General features: G+C 39.5%; 1 protein-coding gene across 3 annotated transcripts in view; it reads right to left on the bottom strand.

Annotated features, from left to right (window-relative positions):
• DPP10 (dipeptidyl peptidase like 10) overlaps nucleotides 1-26,420 on the bottom strand; it is a 1,350,210-nt gene that overhangs the window by 634,185 nt on the left and 689,605 nt on the right. The window contains exon 1 of one of the 3 annotated variants that reach the window (XM_078451369.2): nucleotides 2,399-3,006. The exons of 1 other annotated variant lie outside the window; for it this stretch is intronic. In XM_078451369.2, coding sequence (XP_078307495.1) covers nucleotides 2,399-2,470 — 72 coding nt within the window. In that variant the 5' untranslated portion in view covers nucleotides 2,471-3,006. Of the gene's footprint in view, nucleotides 1-2,186; nucleotides 2,318-2,398; nucleotides 3,007-26,420 lie in introns of those variants that run through there. One more of the 3 variants, XM_078451371.2, reaches the window with a different exon arrangement.

The following is a 26,420-nucleotide window of genomic DNA, read 5'->3' as shown; positions in this document are numbered from 1 at the left end:
TATTTAAATTTGTGAATCATTTTTTTTCAGAAACAGAGAAACCAGAACTATCATTCACGTCTATACGGGGGGTATTATAGCTAGTACCACATAAGAATCGTATGACTGTTGCAGAATGATACAACAATGACTAATCCTGTTAATAAAAACTTAGGAATCTCAGAGCAAGTAGTTTAAATGGTCACGGCAATCATCCACATTATCTGGTCATCATTTCGTATGTCAACCTTCAGACGAAGAATAGATCTAGATCTAGATATTTTCTGGAAGTGCTTGGAAAACCCTCAGTGGGATGCTGCCATATATACTTCACTCTGCTTTCCTCCCCCTGGCAAAAGCCATCTCTTTCATTCTAACTCAAACACAATATGCATATCACTGACATTTTTAACTCATGTAAACGTTCAGAAAGGCACTTTAAAAACTCAATTAAAACAGGAGTTCTGCAAATGGCCACTCCCTGAATATCTGAAGTGGCCATAAACAAAAATGCACGCTAACTCGATAAAGGGACTCAAGCTCCATTCTCTCTTCAGCTGAATGTTAAGCACCAGATTAATCCTGACAAAAGGCTTTACTGTGCATATGTGGCTTGTCCACTATTTACATACACATTTTCAGTTTCTGCGAGCTCCGCTCTGTCTCTTCCTCCCCACCTCCACGGCCACTAAGCTGTTTGCAGCACCTCAAGTAACCAGCTGGTGTCACAGGTTAGTGAGCAAAGATTTCATGTGGGGACTCTCACCTGACTAATCATTCTTATTGGAAGCATCATTCCAAGAGCAGTAGACAGGCTGAGCGGCTTGTTAATGAAATTTAAGGGCTGTCAGCTTGAAAGAGGAGGCTAAAGCCATGCTCCTCTCCCGAAATGAGTTTTATAATCTGCTAACCAGTTGCTACCTTGTGGTGTGTTGAAGGAAGCAGAGGAAGAAGATGAAAGGGAAAGGGACAGATCATACAATACAAATGTTTTAATATGTTTATACTTCTCTCAGGGTAGGGAATCAAGAGGCTGGTTTAAGGAAACAGCTGCTTTGTAAACATTCAAACATTCACCCCCCGTAAATGGAGGGGGAGCTTTAAGGCACTAAGCAATCCCCACCACCTGTGTGAAATATATGCCAGGGAAATGAGGAGGGAAGGGAGAAAAGAGAGACCACAAGCCAGGACAGATGACCAAGACTAGAATATTAACAACAGCAGCCCTGGCATCTCCGCCGCCCTCATCACCACCACTCCGCGGTTTGGACAGCTTCTCTTCACTTGCTCCTCCGTGTTAGCCTATGCGAAAAGCGGAGCCGCTAACGGAGCCTAGCCGCTTGCACCTCCTTCACCCCACCTCCAGCCACGAGCTAGGAGTGTCTGTGGCAGAAAGGCGTCGGGCGGCCTTCAACTGTGCACTCGGGGCAAAGGGCCCACGGCCGGTACCCGGGAGCCGGCAACCTCCAGCTCCGTAGTTAGCCGATAACCTAACTGGAAGCCCTCCCGGCTGGAGTCCCTGATGGATGGAAACGTGACAACACCTGGAGCCGGCTCGCCGCAGCCTCCCTCCTCCTTGCCTGGGAGCCTCAGCACTCCCGACGTTACAACTTTAGGAAAAAGCAACACCGAACTCCCGAGTCACCCCAATCCAGGGACGGAGGCGAGATGAACATCCCCCGTACGGTTATGCTACAAATCTCTGAAAACCAAAACAATAAAAGGGGGTGGCCGGTGCGGAAAGACGGACACGGGACAGAAATAACCCTCAGCCGGCACAGAGCACCCCATCTCTGCAGACACAAGACATCTGGACCCGACAAATCACTGAAGCCAGCACCTTGCCTGCTTCCCTTAATAATTAATGCCCTTTTGCTCCCAAGCTCCGCTCCACTCAGCAGACCACAGATGCATGCCAAGCCTCCTTCCCCTGTTTCGTCCCCCTGCCCCGTCCGGGGCTCCTCAAAAGAAAAAGGAAAGGAAAAACTCTGTCGGCCTAAAGGTCGTTTGCCTACTAGGCAGCTTTGACCGGGCGCTCGGTTCAGCTCCGGGAAGACCCCCGCCAGCGGACGCCTCCAGGAGCGCAGCAATTCCTCCAGTGTGCGTTAATTGTAACCAGAAGGCCCCCATTCCTTGGCCCCGACCGCCTCTCCACCCCCCTCCGGTGGCCCACCCGCCGGGGCTCCCGGGCCACCCCCAGCCTTTACCTCTCTCCCCCCTTCCCCGCGGCTCTCCACCTTGCGCATCCTCTCGCCCGGCCCCAGAGCGCACTCAGATGCTCTAACTTCCTGCGGAGTCCATGGAGGAGCGAGGGGAGCCTGGAACTGGGGCGGGGGGAGGGTGGGGAGAGAGAGGCGTGGGAAGCGCGGACTGGAGCCACCCTTCCCGGGAGGGCCTGGCCGCAGCTGCCAACTCTCACCTGGTCCGCCGGCTGCGCCTGGCTCGCCCTGGCCCCCGGGGTGGGCTGCTGCTCCTGCTTCATGGCTGTCATCGCCGGCGGCCCGCCTTGACGCTCACTTCCTCGCGGGCACTTCAGACTCGGGGACCGTCACTTGGCAGCGGTCGCATGTCACAGGAGCCCGGCGCTCTCCGAATTGGCAGAGGGAAAGCGGCAGCGACGGGGTGGGGGGAGGGGAGTGACGGGGAGGGGAAGACGAGCGGCACCAGGCTGGCTCCCCCTTGCAAGATCCCTCCTTCGGCTACCGCAGACCCTCGAACTCCCCACTCCCCCCGCCCCCCACTACCCCAAAGGGTAGAGAGCCTCGGAGACCAAACACGACCAAGTGGCAAGTTAGTGGAGCAGCGAGAGGCACCTGACCGCGCTCGAGCGACGTCTCACAGCGCCGGAGGAGCCCGGCTCGCATTCTACTGCAGTCCGCGCCCCCCGCCCGCCCCCGGGGGCTCCCCGCGACTCGCTCAGCGCGCCAGGTGGAACGGCCGGGCGCCGCGCTCCAGCATCTCCCGAGCAACCGCAACGCGGGAGAGAGCCCTGCGCGTCGCGCGAGCTCCCCGCACGCGCGGCCAAGGCTGCCGGGCTCCGCGGGCCCCCTCACCCCCGCCCCCCCGCGGGCTCCTGCTAAAACCCGGAGAAGCGGAGCGCGCCCGTGCGAAGCCCTCGGTGGCTCTATCGCTGCCACTGGGCATGCTCCAGCGCTCCGAGAAGGCAGGGGGCCGCTGGGGACTGGGGACCCGGAGCCCCATAAGGGTTGCCAACACCTGTCGGGACCCAAGAGGTGGTACCAGATTATGGCCCGAGGCTCTGCACCTCCCGATTTGGGGCTAATGGACATTCTTATCCTTAGCTTCCAGCCTGGATTCCCTGCCAGAGGAATTCTGAAAGGTGGATTACAAATAATAATAACTAATGATGATATTCTAGCACTTTTTGTTTTTTGCTTTTTTTTTTTTCCCACGACACGTAAAAAAAATCTTGACATTTTAAGTCCTTTCTCCAGCCTTCCCTTGGCTCAACACAACCTTCTCCCCTTAAAAGTTCGTTTTCTGGGCATCTATCATGCATCACACCGTAAGGCTTAGAGGGATTGCAAAGAAAGGAGACTAAATACCCGACAAATTTACCAAATTTCGTGCCTACAAGTTTACCTGATACGGTGGGCACTGGGAGCCCGGAGCAGGGATAGGAATCAATGAGTCAATGAAGGTCTTGCCAGTTGAATTCCTGTGGGTGGGTATAACACATAAAGTCCACCAGTTTCACCTAGATGCATTACAACATGGTTTTCCCCTATTGCTAGAAAGGGCCTGCCCAGATCAGATGGGTAACTAGCAGTCCCCAGTCTCAGGCACAGGTAACCAAATATTACCAGACTCATCGCCATGGTGGTGACTAGCTTCCAGTGAGAAATGATGGAGCATATGGATAGGGGAGGGTGTCCAGTGGCCTTGAGTTGGTTTTCTTGGCTAAGGGCTGGATCCCTTACCCTTGTCTGAGCTACTCTGTCCTTGGACTAGCCAGATCCTAGACAGGAGCTACCACAGAAATCGAGGAGTTGTGCTCATGTCTGTCAGTGAATTGTCACCTTTGCCCTAAATATTAATTGCAACAATAGTTCCTTTAAAAAACATTTTTTAAATAAAGAAAAATCAGTTATATCTAGATTTGATTAGTTTAGAAAATAAAAATTTGATTTTTTTTTTAGAAAGGTGGAAATTGGTTGGCATTTTCAAACATGGGTAGTCAAATGCATATTATGAGTAATTTCTAATAGTGTGTTGGCCCAATAGAAGTTTTTGACAGGAATAACTTTCCTAGTTGTAAAAGTATAAACACAGCAATCTATATTTTCCCACAGGATATTTTCTGGAAAGACAGGGATCTACATTATTCCAAAAAATGCCTCTGTCCTTACATTTTCCTTTTCAAATGATGACTATGTTTCCATTTTGGACAAATGATTTGACTTGAAAGTGTATGTACAAAGATTTATGTTGACATTAGACAAGTATAGACAAGAGGGAATTATTCTCATCCTCTTTGATTATTTGGTTAAAGTCAGCTGTTCAACTTGTACTCCTCTTCAGTACTCATTATAAAATCGACTTTGGTTACAAATAAAGATAGAAGCTTTATGTGTTTCTCTTATAATGTGTATTTGTGTCTGTTGATCTCTTTTTTTAAAAAGAAAGTTTCTTTTGGGGTGCCTGGGTGGCTCAGTCTGTTAAGCCTCAGACTCTTGATTTCAGCTAAGGTCATGATCTCATGGTTCCTGAGTTGGAGCCTGCATCAGGCTGGCATCAGGCCCACATCAGGTTGGCACCATTGTCAGTGCAGAGCCTGCTTAGGATTCTCTTTCTCTCTTTCTCTAGCCTCCCCCCATCTTTCTCTCAAAAAAAATTATATATATATTATACATATATACATATATATATTATTTTTTTAATAAAGGAAAGTTTCTTTGACTTGAGGGTTTTTTTGCATGGGTTGTTATTTTGTCTAAACTAAAAACATTATACCTGTTGGGGTCTAGGTTAAGGTAGTTAAATAAAAATCACATGTAAATTAACACACACTATTTTCTTGAAATGTGATGCACTTGACTTACAGTGTACAATTTTCTACTTCACTTCTTAATGAAGGAAAAACTCTAATGTCCAAGAAGAATAAAATAAAGGAACGCTTACATTCTAAGAGAGAATGTCTACATCTCAATTGTATATGACTTCTGATAATAGGATGTCATTTAAACAAACCACCAATCTATAATCAAACATATATAAAATCTATCTAGTATAATCAAACATCTACAAAATCTATCTACCCAAGTAGATATAACCCTAGGGCAGCTGGACAAGAGGACCTGTACCAGCCTACATGTCAGCAGAATGGGCTTGCCCTAGACCCATCACAGCATCGAGGTATGGGCAAGAATGAAGTCACTAGTCTCCTGCCTCTGCTTCCTTAATTGGTAAAATTATACATTTTAGAATACATGACCATTAGGATCCTTCCCTTCTCTAAAATTCTATGCTTATATTGTAATTTTATGAATCAAAAGACTATCCTATGAATGATAAATTACTTATGCATGTTTAAATTTTAGTAGGAGTCAGGTGTTTATAAAATACAAAAATTTCAATAGGTAAGTTAGCCACTTCATGAAGAATCCCTAATATCCAAACTTCCCCATGCTCTCTAGTTACATATAAACATACAGTAACAATTCTTGTTTTGATAACACTTTTCAAATTCAGAAAATTCATATAAAAAATCTCTCTACACTGTATCATTTCTAAAAAGAAAAGATTTAAAGAGAGTTTTGCAGAGATTAACAGAGTATTTTGACCATTTTTCCTTACATAATATGTTCAATGAGCTAACTCATGGATAACCATACATCTTATAACGGTGATACAGTGGTAAAATAGGTTTTCCTAGTTTTTGTGGAATGGAGTCAGGCTCTCATAACTGCAAAAGACGTGAAGAGATTGCCTAGCAAAATTCCCTCTATTTTAGGTTATACATTTCTATACTTTGCAACATAATCACCAAGATTTCTATGATTTAGACTCCGCCACTTTCTTCTGAAAATTTTCATTGGTACAAATCCTCATCTTAGGTTCCCATGTGGATATAACCCAGCATGCTGCATCCTCAACGTATTGATTTGAATCTCCAAAGTCACTCAAAAATTTTCTTGCATAAAATATTGTGAACATCTACAATGTCTTCCCTTGATATTTGATTCTTTAAAAGTGAGATGCCAATTCAGTACATTTCATTTTACCTAGAAGTATTAACATGAATAATTGAGTATGGGTTATGAGATTTATCTAATATTTCAACATAATCATTAAAATGTTTAAGCATCAGTGGCAAATATAGGATGTTCCAGAAATATTTAAGTCATGTGTTCTGTATTCCATCTTCCATATCAAAGAACAGACCCAGGACCCCCAAATCCCAAATTTACTTCAACAACAACCAATAACAAGGCCTGGCTAAACTCTGATATGTTAGAGAAAGGCAATGGTCCCTTGAGATTTGGTGAAGCAGGGTAGTCTTTAGAGATAACCGTCAGTTTCAGATCATTCGGATAAGGCAAATAGGATTTTGTAAGCAGCTAGTGCCCTGAAGCCTCTCCTTACCTTTTCCTTCTCTTCTCTTTCCTGAGGTACTTCTGCAGTGTCATGTAAAGGCCACTGTGATGGGGTTTTCCCTAGCATTAGCCAGTCCGCTATTGAGTGCCATTAATGAGCACAGCATCAGGAAGGCAGAGTTCATGAGCTGTGCCTTCAGAGACCTGGCCTGAAATGTGTCCAATTAGCTTTTCACAGATCAAGAAATAGCTTGAGTTCACATCTTCTGCTATCATTTGCTTTCGATTTATCAATCACCTTTACTCACCTCAATCAGCTTCTTGAATTTCCCAAACTGCACATCATGTCATTAGGCAGAAAACTAGTATGTTGAGCAATCCTCTGAAACAAGCTATATGTTAAAAGCTCTAACTTGTGAACTATCACAAAAATTTATTTTAAAAAGAAAAAATAAAGGAAGAAAAAGAAGTCACCACATATTTATGTGATAACCATGTACACTACTCAAACTGTTCAGAGATTCTTTGGGCATTAATTTAACTAAACTTTTTGTCAGTCTCTATGACAGGAAGACTTTCCTGTTGTAAAAATTCATAGCCCAATTATGATCTCTGGTGGAAGCAGACAGAGTTGCAATATCCTGAGAGCCATTCTTGTTGTTCACTGGAGACCTGAAGATATTGACAAACTGCTCATTCATGCTGAGATGCAGTGAGTCCGCTTAGTTGTTATATTAGCATACTTCACATCTTCTTTAAATAGCCCTCCTAAGATGTACACAGTTGTATTAAGACAGGAGATTAATGCATATGATTTTTCTGTGTAATATTTTCTCTCCATACATATGGCTGAATCAAAGCACCAAAACAACTTGAGAACGTGGAAAATTTACCTGTTGTCATTATTTTTACCCATTTGATGCTTGACAAGGGGTTCATGTGAGTTCATTTGATTTCTTAAAGGGTAATTGTTTAATGAATTAGTTATGTTGGCATAGTTAAAAAAAAAAAGACTATCTTTTTTGACTGATAGCGGTCAGTTCTTTTTGTTGTTGTTGCTGTTGTCACATCTTTACATTTCCTTAGAAATAAAATCAGGTTTTCTAAATCACATTCTGTCTGCAAATGACAGAAAGGTTGTCAGATGTGGAAGAGTATTTAGAAATATTGGCATAACATTTGTTCTTTTCAGAGAGTGCATCTGCGTTTGATGAATAAATTTCTCTGAACTTAAGATTTCTCGTTTTCTTAACCAACACTAGATTTTCTAATGATTCAAAACACCTCCTTATCTTTGTCCTTGGAAAGTACATTATTACTGAGATGTCTCTTACACTCAGATTTCATAATGGTTACCTGACTTTTTCCCTTATGCAATTCCCACACCACCTCAAAGCACATTTCCCATTCAGGGAAATCTTTCATGAATTGAAAGAGAAAATGCTACTGTGAAACCCTGACTAATTTTTTGGAGGGAAGGGAGAATTTCCATCTTTTGTAACAAATACACCATGCTCAATTTATTCTTAAGGATTTGGTAGCAGATTCAGACTCCCCCATGAATTTTCCTCTGGAAAACAAGACATAGTCTAGGATACAGGTGAAGTTGCTCCAGAGCATCTGTTGACATTAAAGGGCCCCTGGTGTTTTTTTTTATTTTTTTCCACTAATTGACTCTCTAACAACACTGGGAATTATTCTACCATCTTCGAAAAACAAAACAAAACAAAAATCAAGGCCAAGTCCTTGGATTCATAGCTAGTCCTTTTACCCCACAGAGTCATCTGTTTAGATTATACAAATATAGTTTCAGGACATCTTGGGATATGACCTCTATTGAAATGAGGCACATTAAGATACATCTCTCATTACTGAACACTGTTTAACTCTGTTTAACCTAGTAGCCTAGATGCGTTGCTTCCTACTGGTGTAGATCACTTCTTATACACTTATATTCACCTATCGCTCATCCATCTATATCTATTTAGGAGAATCATTGAGTCACTTGATATCTCTTATGAATCTAAATATTTACTGAAGTCCTATCTTTATTCAAATCAGAGAAAGAGGAAAAAGAGATTAGGGAGAAGTGGACTGAAAAAAAAAAGAGGAGGAAAAAGAAAAGCCAAAAGAATGCATTCTGAAGCTGTTAGAGATATCAGAGTATATTAAGCCTTTAATATTTTCATTCATGTTCTCATAAGGACTAGAAATACTTTATTTCTTACTGGTTAGATCCTACATGCTGCTCCTGTATTAGCTATATTCTATGTATTTTTATAATTTTAGAAAGTATAGTCCAAATTTTATTTCTCTCTAGGTGATTTATATTTGATGTTTTCAAACAATAATATCAAGTGTGTATTTTCTTGTGTTTTTTTTCTTATTATTTTTTGCACTTACTAGTTGATTATAAGCACCAGCGGAGGAGGTGGAGAGAATCTATAACAAATAGCACAGTTTATACAAATCAATGACTAGAGAAATACCCTTTAATTAGCTATTTTATTGAATCAGCAGTGTATTCAATCCAAGTTGATAGGACTTCAAAATTGCCTCACAGGATGAATGAGCAGCTCTCTTCTGTGGTCCCTGAGTCCTGCCTGTGGAGAAGCCATCCACTCCTTTGTCCATTGTCCCAAACGTGACTGATTTTTTAAGCCCCAGCTCCTCTCCCATCCACCCTTAATTCAAGTTCACAGGGATTTTCTTCATTCACTGTTCTCATATCATGTGTATGTCACCACACAGTTTATGCTGCTTTTCTGTACTGGCTGGCTTACCATTCCAATTGTTACAAGTGACCTCTTACCTTTCCAACCAAATTGCAAATTCTTAGGGAAAGAGAACAACCCCTTGGGGACTGACTTGGGGACTGATATACAGTTTGTATACATGCCAGGGGTTGTGGGTAGGGGTCAACATCAGTCTCCTTGCTCAAGGAAAGATCCTGGAGGAAATGTACTTTGAAAAAAACAAATTATTCTCCTCACCCCCCGAATATTAAGCTCTTTCAGAAACTTCCATGTACTTGTTTTGTTTTGTTTTTCTTAATTTATAGAACAGGGTCACTGAGGAGAAATTTTTTTTCTCTATTGTCTTAGAATAGTTCACGTTTCTCTGCGACATGTATAAGTTATATAATCTTAATATTCCTCTGATTTACTGATGCTGGATATGGACAAAGGCCCACAAGATATTGCTTGATTGCAGAACATTAAGTAAAAGCCAGATCAATTTGGAATTTTCCACACTAATGAGCAGATACTATATGTTATAAAGTACTGAGCCTCTAATGCTGAGAACTCACAGGGTAAAGTGAATTTGGAAACAACAACATTGGCAATGTTGCTCCTAACTTATTTGTTTCCCCCTAATATATAAGTATTATACTTCTTGAGAAAGGAGGAGCTATACTGGGTAAAATGATATGGAAAATTTAACTGAATAAGATGCTTCATTGTTTTCAATATAGCTTAAATTTCTACAGCTTGCCAATATAATGCCAAAAATAATCACAAGGTCAACAGAATCTTCCAGAATTATGCCCAATCTTAGTACATAATTATTTTTGCCTTGCATCCTCTGCATACATTTCAAATGATTTTTTTTCTCTAATTTTTAAGTCTTTGGACCTCATTTTAAATATAGGGTGAGAGGAATGGTCATTGGATGGGATACACAAGTAATGCCAAGACATGGAAATATATAATCTTAAAGGAAAAAAAAAAAAAGAAAAAAAATGGCGTTTCCACTCAAAGTAATGAAACAACACAGTATCATTTAGTGTGGAGAGGGGAAGAGAGGCAAACATCCCTACGTAACTCAGTAGGACCTTAGAACATAACCATATTATGGCAGAGTAACGTTGATGTTCAAAATGTGGACTTGAAAAAAGTAAAATCAGGCTAGGCATACTTTCTTTAAAAGACAGGGTTATTTTGAGAAGATGGACTGCAGTGATGCCAGCATGGGTTTAGGATAAATAGAGAACTAGATATCAAACCCAAAAGCACAACATTTACAACAAATCTAGATAGCAAGACATCTCTCCAAATTTCTAAATACCAAAAGCCATACCACTTGAATGTCTTTGGTATCCATGTAGGAAAAAGCACAGAGAAGTTGGGGGACAAATGACTGAGCAGGCCAAAACATTCAAGAAAACCTCCAAACGGTCAGTAGATATACACTAGAAAGCACAATGGATCAATTTAAGAATATCCGGTAGAACTGGAAGACTTTTGTGCATTCCAACAGTTAGTAAAAGGGGCCCTGTTGGGAGCTGATTTCCCATTGATCTCTCACATTTCTAAGAGTCTTACTACCTAGAAATAGTCATTTGTTCTAGAATATCGTTTGAAGAATATTTGCATAGCAATTATCCTGGAAAGGGGAATAGCATCTCCCTCTGAGCAAAATACGTTTGTTCACAGACTTGCAAGATAAATATTGTTCCCTCTCCAGGGCAAAAAGCAGGCATGCTTTCTCTCCAGTATAAAAAGGATAATGTCTCCCTCTGAAACCAAGAGAAGGCATGCTTCCTTCCCATTATAAAATACTTCGATTTCTTTTGGTTCTATACAGAAACCCACCATGTGAGCAGGTCCAATCTGGTCCAATCATTCACCCTCATGTGAATGGGGGACATGGGGACAAGGACAGCTCAAATAAATATGCTGATGGTCATGCTATTTGCTGTACCATGAGTAATAAAGTTCTTTGTCTCTGACTCAAGAGCCTCATGTCTTTTTTTTAAGTTTATTTATTTTAAGAGAGACAAAGTACAAGTGGGGGAGGGGCAGAGAGAGAGGGGGTGACTGAGAGAATCCCCAGCAGGATCTGCACTGTCAGTGCAGAGCCTGATACAGGTCTCGAACCCACTAAGCCATGAGATCATGACCTGAGACAAAACCAAGAGTCAGAAGTTTAACTGACTGAGCCACTCAGGCACCCTAAGAGCTTCATGTCTTTTGCAAATATCCATAAAACTGGTAGGTTAACTTGTTAGCTTGCAAGTTATATAAAATCTCAATTCTTAATAGGCTGATGTCAATGTCTAAGGTGGCTGGAGAAGTCTGGATCCTGTGAAGCCTTGAATCTGATATGCTGAAAAAAGGGTTTCTTTCCAATGCAGAACCCCATACTGGGAAAAACGACTGGAAAGAGAATCAAAATTGAGCATAACAGAGATGACAGAGATGAAGGAAAGAGGAAATCCAGCACAAAGGTAAAAGATTCAGGCAATTTAAGAGCACAAGCCATCATATTTTTTAAAATACTACAGAAAAAAAAAACATTAAGGATGTCTTTGAAGTTGAAAAGACTATCTGTACTTTTAACTATTTAAGTTCAAAAAAAACTTTGAAAGTTTAAGAAAACTAAATTCACATAAAAAATGAACAACAGATCATTTGACCAATCATAATCAAATCCCGTGAAAAGTTTGGACTCAAAAACAAAGTTGCTATGAGAAATAAAAAGAATAACACCCCTACAGACAAGGAATTGGCAAATTATAGCCCACAGGCTAAATGCAGCCCTCTTCCTGTTTTTATAAATAAAGTTTTCTTGGAATATAGTCATACTCACTTGTTTACATATTGCCTATGACTGTTTTCATGCTACAATGGCAGTGTTAAGTATTTGTGACAGAGAACATATGGCCTGCAAAGTATAAAATATTTACTCTCTTGCACCTTATGGGAAGTTTGCCAACCTCTGCTGTTGACAAAGAAAGCTTGCCAAAAAAGTCAGGCTCAAAATTTTTTCAAAACTGCAACTTACTGTTTCAAAATGAGCTAAAGAACATTAAAAAAAATCATACAATACATGAGAGAATAACACGAGTCAGAGTTAGAAAAACCGAGAAATAAAATAGGACAGAACTCAAGAAGGAGTGAGAAATAAAAGAAATATCATATTAGAAATAGAGATTAATCTAGGAGGTATATTAGAGCAAATAAGCACAAGAAATGATACTCTAATGAAGGTGGCAAGGCAAAACTTAACCAAAAACAAGTGAATAAAGAAAGACATTCAGGAGAATGTTGGCAATAATATTGCCAACAAATATTATAGATGGCAAAGAAGATCCAACATACAGATTAGGGAAGTTCTGAATGGGAGAACAAATCAAAAGCAAGGTTGGGGATGGGGGTGAGACAAACACTAAGAACTTTAATTCAAGAGATGATCCTGAAATTAAAAAAAAATAAAATAAAATAAACTACTTATTGAAAAATCACATAGTGTACCTGAGGCCAACATAGCACGATCGACACCGAGTAAAATTAAAGGATCAGTAAAAAAAAAAAAATTATTTGGGCACCTAGGCAAAAACAACATTTGACTTAAAAGTAATATTATCAGACTTCCCCCCAGGAACACCTTACCTTCAGGGGTAAAATGAAGTTATATCTAAGCTATTCAAGAAAATAAAATATGGGCCAGGAATTTTATGTATTTATATGTGTCTGTATTTCATAGAATTAAACCATAATTTGAAACTCTTATCTAACTCTCCTATCTTCCTTCTGCCCTTCACAGTGGTGAAGCCTGGATCACTATTTGAGACCTCTCTCTACTCCTTAAGTCTCCCCTTTGTTCCTTCATAGGCACTCCTCCAATAACTTACACATCTAACCACACCTGCTGCTCACAGTACCTGGACTAACACAGCCTGGTAACAATGACCAATCTACTTGGAATCATTTGTGAGGAAAATTACAGGGTGTCCAATTAATTTTGAATACCAGATAAATGACAAACTTTTAGTATACGTTGCCCACTGTAGACTTTTGGGGGTAGACTTTTACTAAAATTTATTTGTAATTTATTTGAAATTGAAATTTAACTGGATGTCCTCTATTTGTATTTGTTAATTCTAGCAACCATAGGAGCGATGATTAACACTTATACTCAGATTTCGTTCATAAAAAAAAAAAAAAAAAAAAAAAAAAAAAAACGACTTCTTAGAGAAATGCATCTGTGAATGAGAAATGTGCCAGATAAACCTGGAACATTTTGATATAAACCAGCATGGAAGCTATCAAAAAATACCAGGATAATATTAAATGGAATTAAAAGCCAGCCTTGAAAAAGCTCTATCTGGTCAAGAAAAATTTGAACGTTGATAAAGATAGAAATTATAGTTGATGGGAATCCATCAGGTGTATTTAAGTGATGAATTGAAAACTTATACCCACAAAAAACCTGCATGTAGATATTTATAGCAGATTCACCCATAATTGCCAAAACTTACAAGTCATTAATAAGATATCTTTCCATAGATGAATGAATAAACTGTGGTATATCCATACAATGGAATGTTATTCACTGATAAAAAGAAATGAGCTATCAAGACATGAAAACACACTGAGGAAACTTACCTGCATATTGCTAAGTTAAATAAGCCAATATGAAAAGTCTGTATACTGTATAATTCCAGCTATATGATATTCTGGAAAAGGCAAAACTATAGAGACATTAAAAAGATCAGTGGTTGCCATTGTTTTGTGGGAGAAGGAAGAGAGGGATGACTAGGTGAAATAATGGGGATTTTTAGGGCAGTGAAACTATTCTGTATAATACTGAAACACGATTATATGTTGCTATATATCATTACATGTTTGTCAAAACCCACAGTATACACAATATAGTGAACTCTAGTATCGACTGTGAGTGTTAATTTATAATACTATAACAATACTGACTCATCAGTTGTAACAGAAATATCACATTATTGCAACTTAAGAAAATTAGGTGAAAGAAAAAAATAGAACATTGATTCTGGCCCTTTTGGGAACTGCATGACTGATTAACTAAATTGTAGACAAGAAGATGCATCTCCTTCTAAATAAAATTCTTCAAGCTAATGGGTAAAAACAATGGATATAATTAGAGTATTACCATTTTAGAAGCTCCAGTAAAATAATAAATCGACACATTAAGCATCAATGTGTCCCCTGATAAGAGAACATAACACTTGCCAAAGTGTTGCCAAAAACATCATCTTGCCAAAAACATCAAAGCTGTGTCCAACCAAGGGTCCACTCCTGTTTGCAGGAAATACAGAGAAGAGAAGAACACGGGAAGCTGCACCATACGAATATAACAGCCACTCTACCCTGGGGCAAATTCAATAAGACAAGTGGCCCAACTTCATCAACAGAGGAACATTAAAGAATATTAAAGGAATATTAAAGAATAGAAAGGAGAATTAAATTAAAAGGAATAGAGGAATATTAAAGAATAGAAAGGAGTTTGGTGGGGGGTTAGGGGAATGGATGCCTTGGTTAAAACAAAGTGACAAAACATACCAATTAGAACATTAGTACCTAAGCTATAGTGCATCCGGATGGACACTTAAGTGATAAACTATAATGAAATACCAAGGAAATGATTACTATAAAAATCAGGACAGGGTTTACTTTAGGAAGGAGAGATGATAGAGTATATGGAGAGGCTCGGGTAGCTAGCAATGTTTTATTCTTTGACTTAGGTGATGGCTAAAATGGTATTTGCTTTAATAATAATTTTGTGTGATTTCCTGTATCTATATTTTTAAATAAAAGTTTAAAAAATACCTAATAGAGTTCTTGGCTCCTAGTAAACACTCCATCAAGAGTGGCTATTAAAGACCATAAAGTAAAAAGATAAGGGCTACATTTAGAACAATTCCTTCCATATTTTTTTTAAGTGATGGTAAACCTCCAGCTCTCAAGGTCATGCTCTTTCCCCAATGTACGTACAGCTACAAAATTGCTCCTGCCTTTCTAAAATGTGTTTATGGCATCAAAAGTGGAATGCTAACCTTGTTTATGCTTTTAGAACTCCTCAGAGTTAGCAAACACTAAGACAGACAGGAGGTTGTAAGGAGAGACGCACTTTATATTTTGCTGGGGATCCTCATTGGGATCCTCACCGCAAGGCCATTAACTCACTTGCATACTGTTAAATACTATAGCAACTTAGCTGGCATTTGACACCATTGAGACAATTGTAGACTGTGATCTATTCGTTCAATTCCAAGTTTATGTGGAAAAAGCAATGAGTCCCAGTCCGAGCCCACACTCTCTGACTGCAGAACTACACAGACTGTGTGATGTACAGAACAATTCATGTCCTTCTTAGCAGGATTTGTAGCTTCAGGGGGCTACACCTCTTGCCTTCCCAGACCCAGCGACATGCTTATTTGAAGGGCTATAGTCCTCATCTGCATCTGTCTAGCTATACACAGGTGTACAGTTGCTCTTCAAGCTGAGCTTCAATTAGTATTAGAAGGATGCCTTCTCCTCCCTTATGTCCATGCTTCTTTCTTATGTAGCACCTGCCTTGGCACTAACCCTGCCCACACTGCCAGATCTTGGCACAGTGGGCTGTGTCTGAGGGTCCAAATGGGGTTCTTCCATCTGCCAAGAAGTGCTAAAATCTCTGAATTTGTACATCACTGGAAAGATACCCCCTCCAAATGTGCATTTTCTCCACCTACAAACGTTTGCAAATTCATTTAGACTCTTCACAGAAGCCATCCCTGCCCACTCCAGTGAAAAGTGATTTCTTCTGTTTTCCATTCCTAGAGCACTTAATCTCTACGCCATGCATTTGTCGCGTGCCATTTATTTTCTCATACCGCCAGCCGTCACACTGGCATCATAGCATGCTTTCCACTCCACCACTCTATCGAGTCTATTCCCATTTTGCATTTTTTCCTATGAATAATAATAATAGTGGAAATAATAATAACTCACATTTATTGACTGCTTAATGTGATTCAGGCACTGTCTAATGCTTTTAATCCAACAACTCTACAGGGTAGATGTTCTCTCTACCTCCATTTAAAATCATGTAAAACCAAGGCTCAAACAATGACTTCCAAGGTTCCACAGCTCCTTAGAGGCATAACAGAGATTTGAACACAGGTGATACTATTGCAAATATCCTTAATAATATCCTGTCTTAGATCAAAACTCACAAAGAATAGGTGTCTATTTAGTTTAATCTGTAAAGTTTCATAGGGTGCCTGCTGTGTTGATTTTTTGTTTTTGTTTTTTTGCTTGGAATTACTATGTAATATACTATAAACTTTATAAATGTGTGTGTGTACATACATATATGTATAATATATATCTATATAAATAGTATATACACAGAGCTACTCAATAAAAAGGCAGTAAATGGATTTAAATAGGTAGATGGTTTGTAACATTGAAAGTACTTTGTAAGGTCTTTGTCCAATTTATGTAGTACAGACGGATATATAGTAGTGGATCAACATGTTCCTGCTATCAGCATTATCTCTGTGCTTCCCCATGATCCTTATAACTATTGGTTTCATGCAGTCTTCTTCATTCAGATATGTTATTCAAAAATCTGTATCTAAGTAAGAAGACCTGTGTTTTAAAAGCTGTATCCTATACTAATAATAAGAATTTCTAGTAGAAATTTTCAGATATATGTATGGAAAGCTGTGGAGAAAAGTTTATATGGTATTCTCTAATCAGGGTACACAGCAAACACTGATTCACCTACATTTAACATATTCTTTCACTCTTTCCAGTATAATTTATTTTATGTAAAAATTGTGCTTTGGAAAGTATGCTTCAAAGATGAATGCATGAATAAAGATACAAACAAAATATCAAAACTTCTATTTGGACTTTGAGTCATCCTAGTATGATGGCATAGTGGTTCTCAGTCTCGGGTGCCCTTCAGAATCTATGACTCCAGATCTCCATGTGAAGATCCAACAGAGTGGTGTCTAGGAATATGATATTTAACCAACATTCTAGTTGTTTCGGAAGAGATTGAGGGATCACATTTTAAGTCAAAAATAAAAGACACGGTAGTTAAGAGATGATATGTGGAGTCAGAAAGACCAGAGAGCCTGATTCAATACATTTACTTGCAATGTATTTAAATTCTTTAAACTCCAGTTTCCTTTTCTGTAAAATGCACAATAACAATGGTATGTGATTCGTAGCCTTGTGAGAAAATACATGAAAAGTGATTGGTTTGGTGCCTGGTACTTAGGAAGTAATAGTGGTAATAGTGGTGGTATTAGTGTAGTAATAGTGGTGGTATTACTAGTGTAAAAAATGGAGGTGTTCTCAGAATCCTATGTCATCTGGGAATTAAAATTAAAACACCAGTGAGATACCACTGCACACCTATTAGAATGGCAAAAACCAAAATACTGACAACACCATTTGCTTGTGAGGCAATCGAACAATAGGAATGCTCATTCACTGCTGATGGAAATACAACATTGTATACACATCCTGGGAGACAGGTCGACAGTTTCTGACCAAACTCAATACGCTCTTACCAAACAATTCAGCAAATACACTCCTTGATATTTATCCAAATGAATTGAAAACTTATACCCACAAAAAACCTGCATGTAGATATTTATAGCAGATTCACCCATAATTGCCAAAAATTACAAGTCATTAATAAGATATCCTTCCATAGATGAATGAATAAACTGTGGTATATCCATACAATGGAACGTTGTTCACATAAATGATAAAAAGAAATGAGCTATCAAAGACATGAAAACATACTGAGGAAACTTATCTGCATATTGTTAAGTTAAATAAGCCAATATGAAAAGTCTGTATACTGTATAATTCCAGCTATGTGACATTCTGGAAAAGGCAACACTATAGAGACATTGAAAAGATCAGTGGTTGCCAGTGTTTTGTGGGAGAAGGAAGAGAGGGATGACTAGGTGAAATAATGGGGATTTTTAGGGCAGTGAAACTATTCTGTATAATACTGAAACACGATTATATGTTTGTCAAAACCCACAGTATACACAATATAGTGAACTCTAGTATCAACTCTGAGTGTTAATTTATAAAAACAATACTGACTCATCAGTTGTAACAGAAATATCACATTACTGCAAGATATTAATAATAGCAAGAACTATGTGCGTGTGTGTGTGTGTGTGTGTGTGTGTGGTTTGTTGGGGGGGGGGCATATGGGAAGTCTACTTTCTATTCATTCTGAAAACAAACTGATTATAAAAATAAAGTCAATAAGTACAAAAAAAAATACCAAGACAAAAAAGGTAGGTGTTATTTGCATGGCTAAATATGAAAATGTGATACTGATGAAACAACACTGGCTATGAATTCAATGCGCTAGGTGAAAAAAAATAATAACAGCTGGATTTTAAAAGCTGAGTATAAAAAAATGAATCCATCTCATTTGTAAAGTTATATTGATTACTATTTGAAATAATATGTTACATTCAGTAAAATATATTATTAAAATTAATTTCATGTTTATTTTTTTATGTGACTACTAAAATTTTGCAAGTTCACATTATATATCCATTGGGCAGTGATCTACAAAATGCTCAGCAAGTGTTCCAGAATATAAAAAGCCTTCCAAATGTTAGCACTCTCTGTTAGATACTCATCAACGTCCTGACTGCCTTATAAAGATCTTTCATTATTTTTCTTAATTAAGGTATAAGTTTCTTTTTTATTATCACTATTTTCCCTTGATGAGTTCTAATAAGAAACTAAGGACAGTTTAATCCTTTGGACGTCACCCCAATTCTCCATCCGCTCTTACAACCAAACTGTCTTGTCACCACCTCTGGACTGAAGTCACCTCCAGAGCCCTGACTGGTAATGTGCCAGTATCATCTCAAGTCAGTCAGTGCCACTTGGTCTCTCTGATGTGGGCATCCTTTTTCCCGTTCCTGGATGTCCTGATCAGATGGCCCTGGTTGCCTCTGTGAGACTCTGAACTTTCAAAAATGATGTTTCAGGAGCTTTCTACCTTCCTGCAAATGACTGAGTGGACCAAATAAATGATTTAAAAGTTTTACTGTTTAAATGCTGAAAAATAAGTGCATTGTACCCTATGCTATACACAGCCCTCACGATTCTCTGACATGATGCAACATACAGGACTTCAGCCTAAATCGTACCTGCATTTTATTCCAGTATTTTGCTTCATATAGTTTCAAAAGGGTATGTAAGTGGGTCCTGGAGAAGTGAGGACCGTCTCTCCCTGAGGATAGGAGGAGATCTGCTCAGGGGATCTGTGGACTGGCTGACGCTCTACCTGGGAGGCTCTCCACCCTCTACTAGTACTGGGATATAATACAGAAGGGGACAGGCCAGGGTACCCGCGGGTGTCTGAGACAATTACTCCAATGTGGTCTCACCTTATTCATGATGTTAAAAATATTTATGCCATTAGATCAAAGAACTGATCTGACATTCAGAAGACTAAACTCTATTCAGGTATAGCCATTCTCAGTAGGATCTGTTGTACCCTGTAACATATTTGGCATATGGAAGATCCCAATGCATTTTAAACCTTTTGTGTCTGCCCTGGCATTAATGACATATAGAATTCATAGCCTTGTGGAAATTATTTTGTACCTTGAGTAATGCCCCCACTCACTGAGCAGATCCATTCATTCTCTGTCATCTATTTCATCTCTTATTTTACTAATCTTTTCAGGTCTGTTGATAAAGTTTGTTCTACCTGAGCATCCTATAATACTTTAAATCCCCTTGGCCTGGGAAGTGCCAATACTGTTGTTGTTTTAATATTCATAATGAACCATCACTTACAGCTGTCTATATATTTACTTTAGTTTCATAAATAGTGATTCAACCTCCAGCTTCTGAAAGGAACTATAGTTTACCCATCTACCCATGTGCTGGGGAAGGACTATCCTACCAGGTATAAATGATACATCCCTCTGCTTGCCATTCACCTACAACTCCAGGTCAACTCCAGGCAACCTCACAGCATCATGATCATCCATGTCTGCCGTGATATGGCCTTCTGTCCCTCCCAGGGATGGGCAACAACCTACGACAGGCGAATCTGGCAGGGGAATCTAGAACTCAGTACCTCCAGAAATCTCAAGCCCAATTCTAGAGAGCTCAACACTGGACCTTCTCTGGGAATAGCAAATCACCAAAGAAAAGTGGGTCAAAAGTCCTGCCCTTTAATAAAAGCTCAAATTCAATTCTGGGGTTTAACTTCAATCTTAGGCAACTAGTCACCTCTGGGACACCACACCACCACCACCAAAGGCAGCAGGCCCCTCGGGAGGTGGGCGGGAAACACCACTCAGAGTGAAGTGGATTTAAAAGAGAAATGGAAGTTCCGTGGACTCCCAAGGAACTCTAGAGGTGGGGACCTGGGGTCTGACCTTTGTCTCTTCCTACTGGTACAGCAGTAAGCCCTCCCAGGGAGCAGACCTTCTTCCCCTGAGTCCAGATAGAGAAAATTATAGAGTCCATTCAGAAGAGTGTGAGACCCAAGAGGATCCAGAGGCGTGTCCCAGTTGGTCATCCCTCTCTGGGAGCTTCTGGGCCTTGCCACACCCACCCCTACTTTTTAGTTCATGTTTCAGCAATAACTCTCCCCTCTGAAACATTTGAGTTTTTGAGCTAGAATTTCTAAACTTGGTCTGCCTCTATTTAGATCAGCAGTGTTGGCTTTCATCCTACCTCCATTCCTTGGGCTAACCTCCTGGGTTCAGGGTACCTAAGAGAACACATTGCTTTGTTTCCCAGGCTTTGATTTTGTCTGTAGTTAGAACCTGGGCTCTGACAAGCAAAAGCTTCTCCTGAATTCCAAAATCTAGACTTGTACCACCCTTGCTTGAGCCCCTTTGTGGCCATGCTTGATTAACTGATCACTACAGAAGGCAGTGAATGATTTCTGCAAAGCCCAGGATTATAGGCAGCTGATGAATATTAAACAGCAAGAGGAGTACAGCCTTTAAAGCAGAAACACTGTGCTATTATCTGACTCTCCTGATAGCATAGGAAATCCTTGAGAACAAGAGCTGTGTCTTATTTAGCTATGGAGTACATAGCTCCTTGCCTATCAAAAGCACTCAATGAATGTTAGATGGATGAATGAATACAAGAATACACCTGTATATGGGATACTATGGACTCTCTCCTCATGAAAATTACAAACCTGGAAGTGTTTCTTTCCAGAATCGAATATATTAATGTGCTGTATGCACTTAAGTTATTAAACCCCTACATTACACCAAAATGTTTGGAAGCATCTTTTCAACTTAAGATAGAAATGACTACAAGTAAAGCAAAATGCTAGCTCTAGCCCATGCTAGCTGTGTTACCTAGGTATAATGATTTAACCTTATTTTCCCCACCCTTAAAATAGAGCTAAGAGTCTCATCTCAAAAGTAAGCTGGGGGAATCATATTAAGATAATATGTGAAAAGCCAACAAACACAATGACTGAGATACAACAGGCATTCCATGAATTTCTCTTTGCCTCCCTTCATAAATGTCAAGTTTCTGGTTCCTAGTTTGAGAATGCTTCTGAAAGAAGCTAGAAAAATTTCTCTCCTGCATTGGTGACTTTCATGTTAGGACTAGGTTGTGAGAATCAGTGAGGGAAGATTTCTAAGCCACACATTTTGCAGCCTCTTCCCTGTGATACCACCACCATAATGTGTAGATGTCAGAGTAACTCCAAGTAATTTCAGTAACCTTAACCACTTAACTGAACACCTAACTGAACTGAACTGAACACTTAACTGAACACCTTAACTGAAACTTCTTGTCCTATTCAGTAGTTTTCATTCCTGTCTGAAAGTTAACATCCCTTAGGGAAATTCACAAACTGTGGTGGATTTTTAGGCCGATCTGCTAAACTTACCATATTCCCCTACTCTATGCATTCTCTTACTTGCCAAGATAAATGCTTTGCATCTTTTCCTCTGTCCTTGAAATTCCAACAGGCATCTCAAAATTATCATGCACAAATATAGACCCCTGATTTATCTCCCACACATAACCTACCCCATTTCAGTAAATGGCAGCTCCATTCTTCTAATTACTTGGAATAGAAAACCCAGAGTCATCAATTACTTTTCTCTTCCCATCTCTCTCCTCTCACACACCATATCCAATCTATCAGAAACCACTGTTGACCCTCACTTCAAAACAGATCTCAGATCCCACCACTCCTTACTACTACCACTGCTAGAAACCTTAACACCTTTTGTCTGGATGGTGGCAAAAGCTTGCTGTCAGCCCTTCCTACGCCCTCACCTCTCTTGAATTTTCTCAAAGAAAACATTTTCTCAATTCATGTCATTCTTTTACTCAAAAGTGTCCAATGGCCTCTTGTCTTAATGAAAATAAAAGCCAAATTTCTTACAGTGCCCCAAAGGCTCTCAATGATCTGGCCCCTTTATTGTCATGACCTCTGAGCCATCATTTCCCATCATGGCCCTCTGCTCACATCCTACAGCCTCACTAGCCACCTTACTGGTCCTTAAACTCTCCGAGTCTCCCTGATGTTTCCTGACAGGAGCACACTTCTTTCTAAAATCCACATATCTCATTCTTCACTTCCTTCAAGTCTCTGTCAAATGCCACTGTGCCAGAAAGCTCTTTCCCAACTACTGTAAAATAGCATTGTTGTTACTCTCTCTCTCTTCTTTACTCTGATTCATTACTGTTATTATTTCTTAGTGAAACCCATCACCGCATGGAACAGGTTTATTTGCTTATTACATCTCTTCTTCTGGTATAACAAACTCCACACCTTGAGGCCTTTGTTTATTTTGTCCACTTCCATACCGGAAGTACACAGCATGGGGTCTGCCACTTGGGAGGCATTTGACAGACAGGTGTGAATCTTGATTTCAGTGGGATCCAGCATTCTAGAGCTTAGATTTTTCTGGCCTAGAACCATTTGTCTGGGGCAATGAGGTTCATATTCGAGCCAGTTTACTGACCATGTCCCTGTCTTGATGATAGATTGATTCATGCATGTATCATTAACATGTAATCATTAAGTTATTTTACAACAAAATAGTGTCAAGATTTTGTTTATTATTGTATTTCTCAGATTTTTCAATTTCAGGCTCTTCTGTTGGTGCCCTTAATGTATCACAGACACATCTTTCTATGCTTGCTTTTCACTTCTGGGCTCCTTTGAAACTCAGTCCCCTCTCCTGCCTGACAGAGCTTCATTTATTAAACTTTTGATATTCAGCCCAAAATGTCCATTTTGTAGCCAATTTTTCTAGATGATTACACTTAGATTTACAACCAGATGTTTACTATATATTTCACTGTCTCAGTAGTATTTACCTGGTCTTTTAAAATGTGAAGCTTTTACAGTGTGCGTGTGTATGAGAGAGAGTGAGAGAGAGAGAGAGAGAAATTGAGAATGTCTTCCCAGAGTCCTTTGATGATATATATCAACTTAAAAATTGTAAACAAAATCTATGAACTTCCCTTTTATTTTGGTCTCTGACACTACTTACAACATGATTTTTTATAATAGCAAGAAGTTTCTTTTCACTTATGTGATTAAAATTTTTGAACACTAAGTCTCCTGACTCCCTCTTCAAAGATAATATACCATAAATTAAATAATATAGTTATTCTGTTCTTTTTGAATATATTTTTAAGTTCTCTGTTATAATTCCTGGAATAGTTGCTATTTTAATTGTTAATACAATGTTTTTGCAAACACCCTCTTGGAAAATGGAAGTTTCTAGAGAGAATATAACTCTCAATCATATTTGAAGGAGAAATAAAGATTTATTTAAATTATAAATCTGTGTGCATCACGCATAGCAGTTTTCCTTTACCATCAATACGAAATTCATTTTTTCTACTTCCTAGAAATCAATGATGATTTCAAAGACATTTTGCCCACATCTAAGCTATAAGAATTTACTGTAGATTGTGAATCAAGGAAATACATGTAAATTTAAAATAATGCAGCAAAGTCATGGAGCTTAAATCCTAATAAACAGATATTGATTGAGGATTCTGATAGCATCTACAAATGCAACTCTAGGTGTGAAAATTAATGATATATAATGCTTCTCAGTGCTTTATAAAATTGTCAGTTAAAATAATGAAATCACCTTGGTTTATTTACTGAGGTACCGCTGGTGCTCTAATTAATAAACACATTTGCATTTTATTTTCCCAAATGAAATATATAGCAATCATTCTTACTCACAAGAGTTATTTTCCTGGTAAGTAATTGTATCTATGTTTGTCTTATCTTTTAAAATAATGTTGAGTGAAAACACTGAGTTAATATAAATTAATGCAAACTGTAAATGTGTTCTAGAAGAAAAGAGAAAAACCATTCTTATTAAATGCATGCGCAACTATTTCAACACAAATGCAAATCAGCCCTAATTTTATTTCCAAAATGCCACTCTTTAACCAATATAATGCACAATCAATTTTAAGTACCAGGCAGGATGCTTTATAATGCTGCTCTAGGGAAGACACACAATTTTTCATTTCATCAACACAGTTAAGTTGTATCACCAAATAATCTATAAACCTCTGATTAACCAGATGCTATTTTTCCACCCTCTGTCCCAGATTAAAATGCAGTGATGTGTTCAATAGGGTACTAAAAAAATACCTGAAAAGCTTTTTCCTTTTTCCTCCATATAGCTACCCAAGCCCCCACTATGTGGAGAGGAGATGGAGAATTGACAAGCACTTGTGTATGTGACTTTTGGGTAAGAGTATTAGAATAAAACACGTATTTGTTCCAATTCTGTAAGGTTCTTCTTAAGGCATGCCAGTGACTCTGCCAGTCCCTACATCATATCTTTAAGCTCTGAACACCTTGAGCTCTCTACTGGTGACCCACATTTCTCAGTCTGGCACAGCCACACGTAACACTTTGCAAACTACTGGCAGCCTAAGTCTCATTGTTGAATGGAACTTTGAATTAGTTCCTTGTCTAATAGCATAAATGTGTTTGGAACATAGCGGTTGCATAAGCTCTAAGTCACAACATTCTCTATATCCCTCCTTATTCATCTATCTAACTCTCCTGTTTCTTGATAGACCTTTGTTAAAAAGAAAACCAGAGGCCCAAAATGGTGTCACTTAGACCAAGTTTCCAAACCAGAGCTTGAGACCTAACCTAATTGCAATTTCAACCTCCCCCCAAAATTGGTCAGTTTCTCAGTCAGTGCAAAGGAGCCCGCTAGAGGGTCCCTCTCCATCCCCTCAAAGAAAGAGGAGGTCCTCAGCATGATAAGACTGTGCCTGAAATCATCCTTTCCTTTGCTAACCACTTTCTTGCCCACCCCTCCTCTATGAAAACTTTCCTTTTTGTACAACTCCTTGGGAACGCCTCTACTTGCTAGGTGGCATACTGCCCATTTCACGAACTGTGTAATAAAGCCCATCTTTTAAATTTACTCAGTTGAATTTTTGTAATTTAACATCTTCTTAGTTCAAGTTCTGTCAACCTTTTTTTTTTTTTTTTTAATATTTATTTTTTGAGAGAGACAGGGAGACAGAGCATGAGCAGGGGAGGGGCAGAGACAGAGGGAGACACAGTATCCAAAGCAGGCTCCAGGCTCTAAGCTGTCAGCATAGAGCCCGACACTGGGCTTGAACTCACACACTGTGAGATCATGACCTGAGCCAAAGTCAGACGCTCAACGCTTAACCGACTGGACCACCCAGGCGCCCCTGTCAACCTCTTCATTATTTCTCCACCTGGGGAAAGTTTTCTCCCTCCTAGTGCCCTTCCTTCCCCCTTATTATGAATGGAATGCTCTCTTAAACCACAGCGCTAGTCAGTATCTTCTTAACTAGAACCCGACTTCCCCTAATGCCTGGCCCACCTGTTAGACATTCTTTGGTATTGAGCTTAGATGCCTTCTGCACCTGGCCTGGTCAAACACACTGGTGTGGACCTCTCATTTCCTTTTCCGTGTTGATAGCCTTTGCAGCCTGGGTAACTGACCTGCCTCAGTCCTGTCACATCTTGAGCTTTCTCCCCAGCCTGTGTGATAAGGGGCTAGCCTGTCTCACGGCTACACCCTTTGCTTTGCTGATACACTGG

This window comes from Panthera onca, chromosome C1, assembly GCF_046562875.1.
Source record: "Panthera onca isolate mPanOnc1 chromosome C1, mPanOnc1 haplotype 2, whole genome shotgun sequence".
Lineage (NCBI taxonomy): Eukaryota > Metazoa > Chordata > Mammalia > Carnivora > Felidae > Panthera > Panthera onca.
This window is presented reverse-complemented; position numbering and strand designations above follow the sequence as displayed.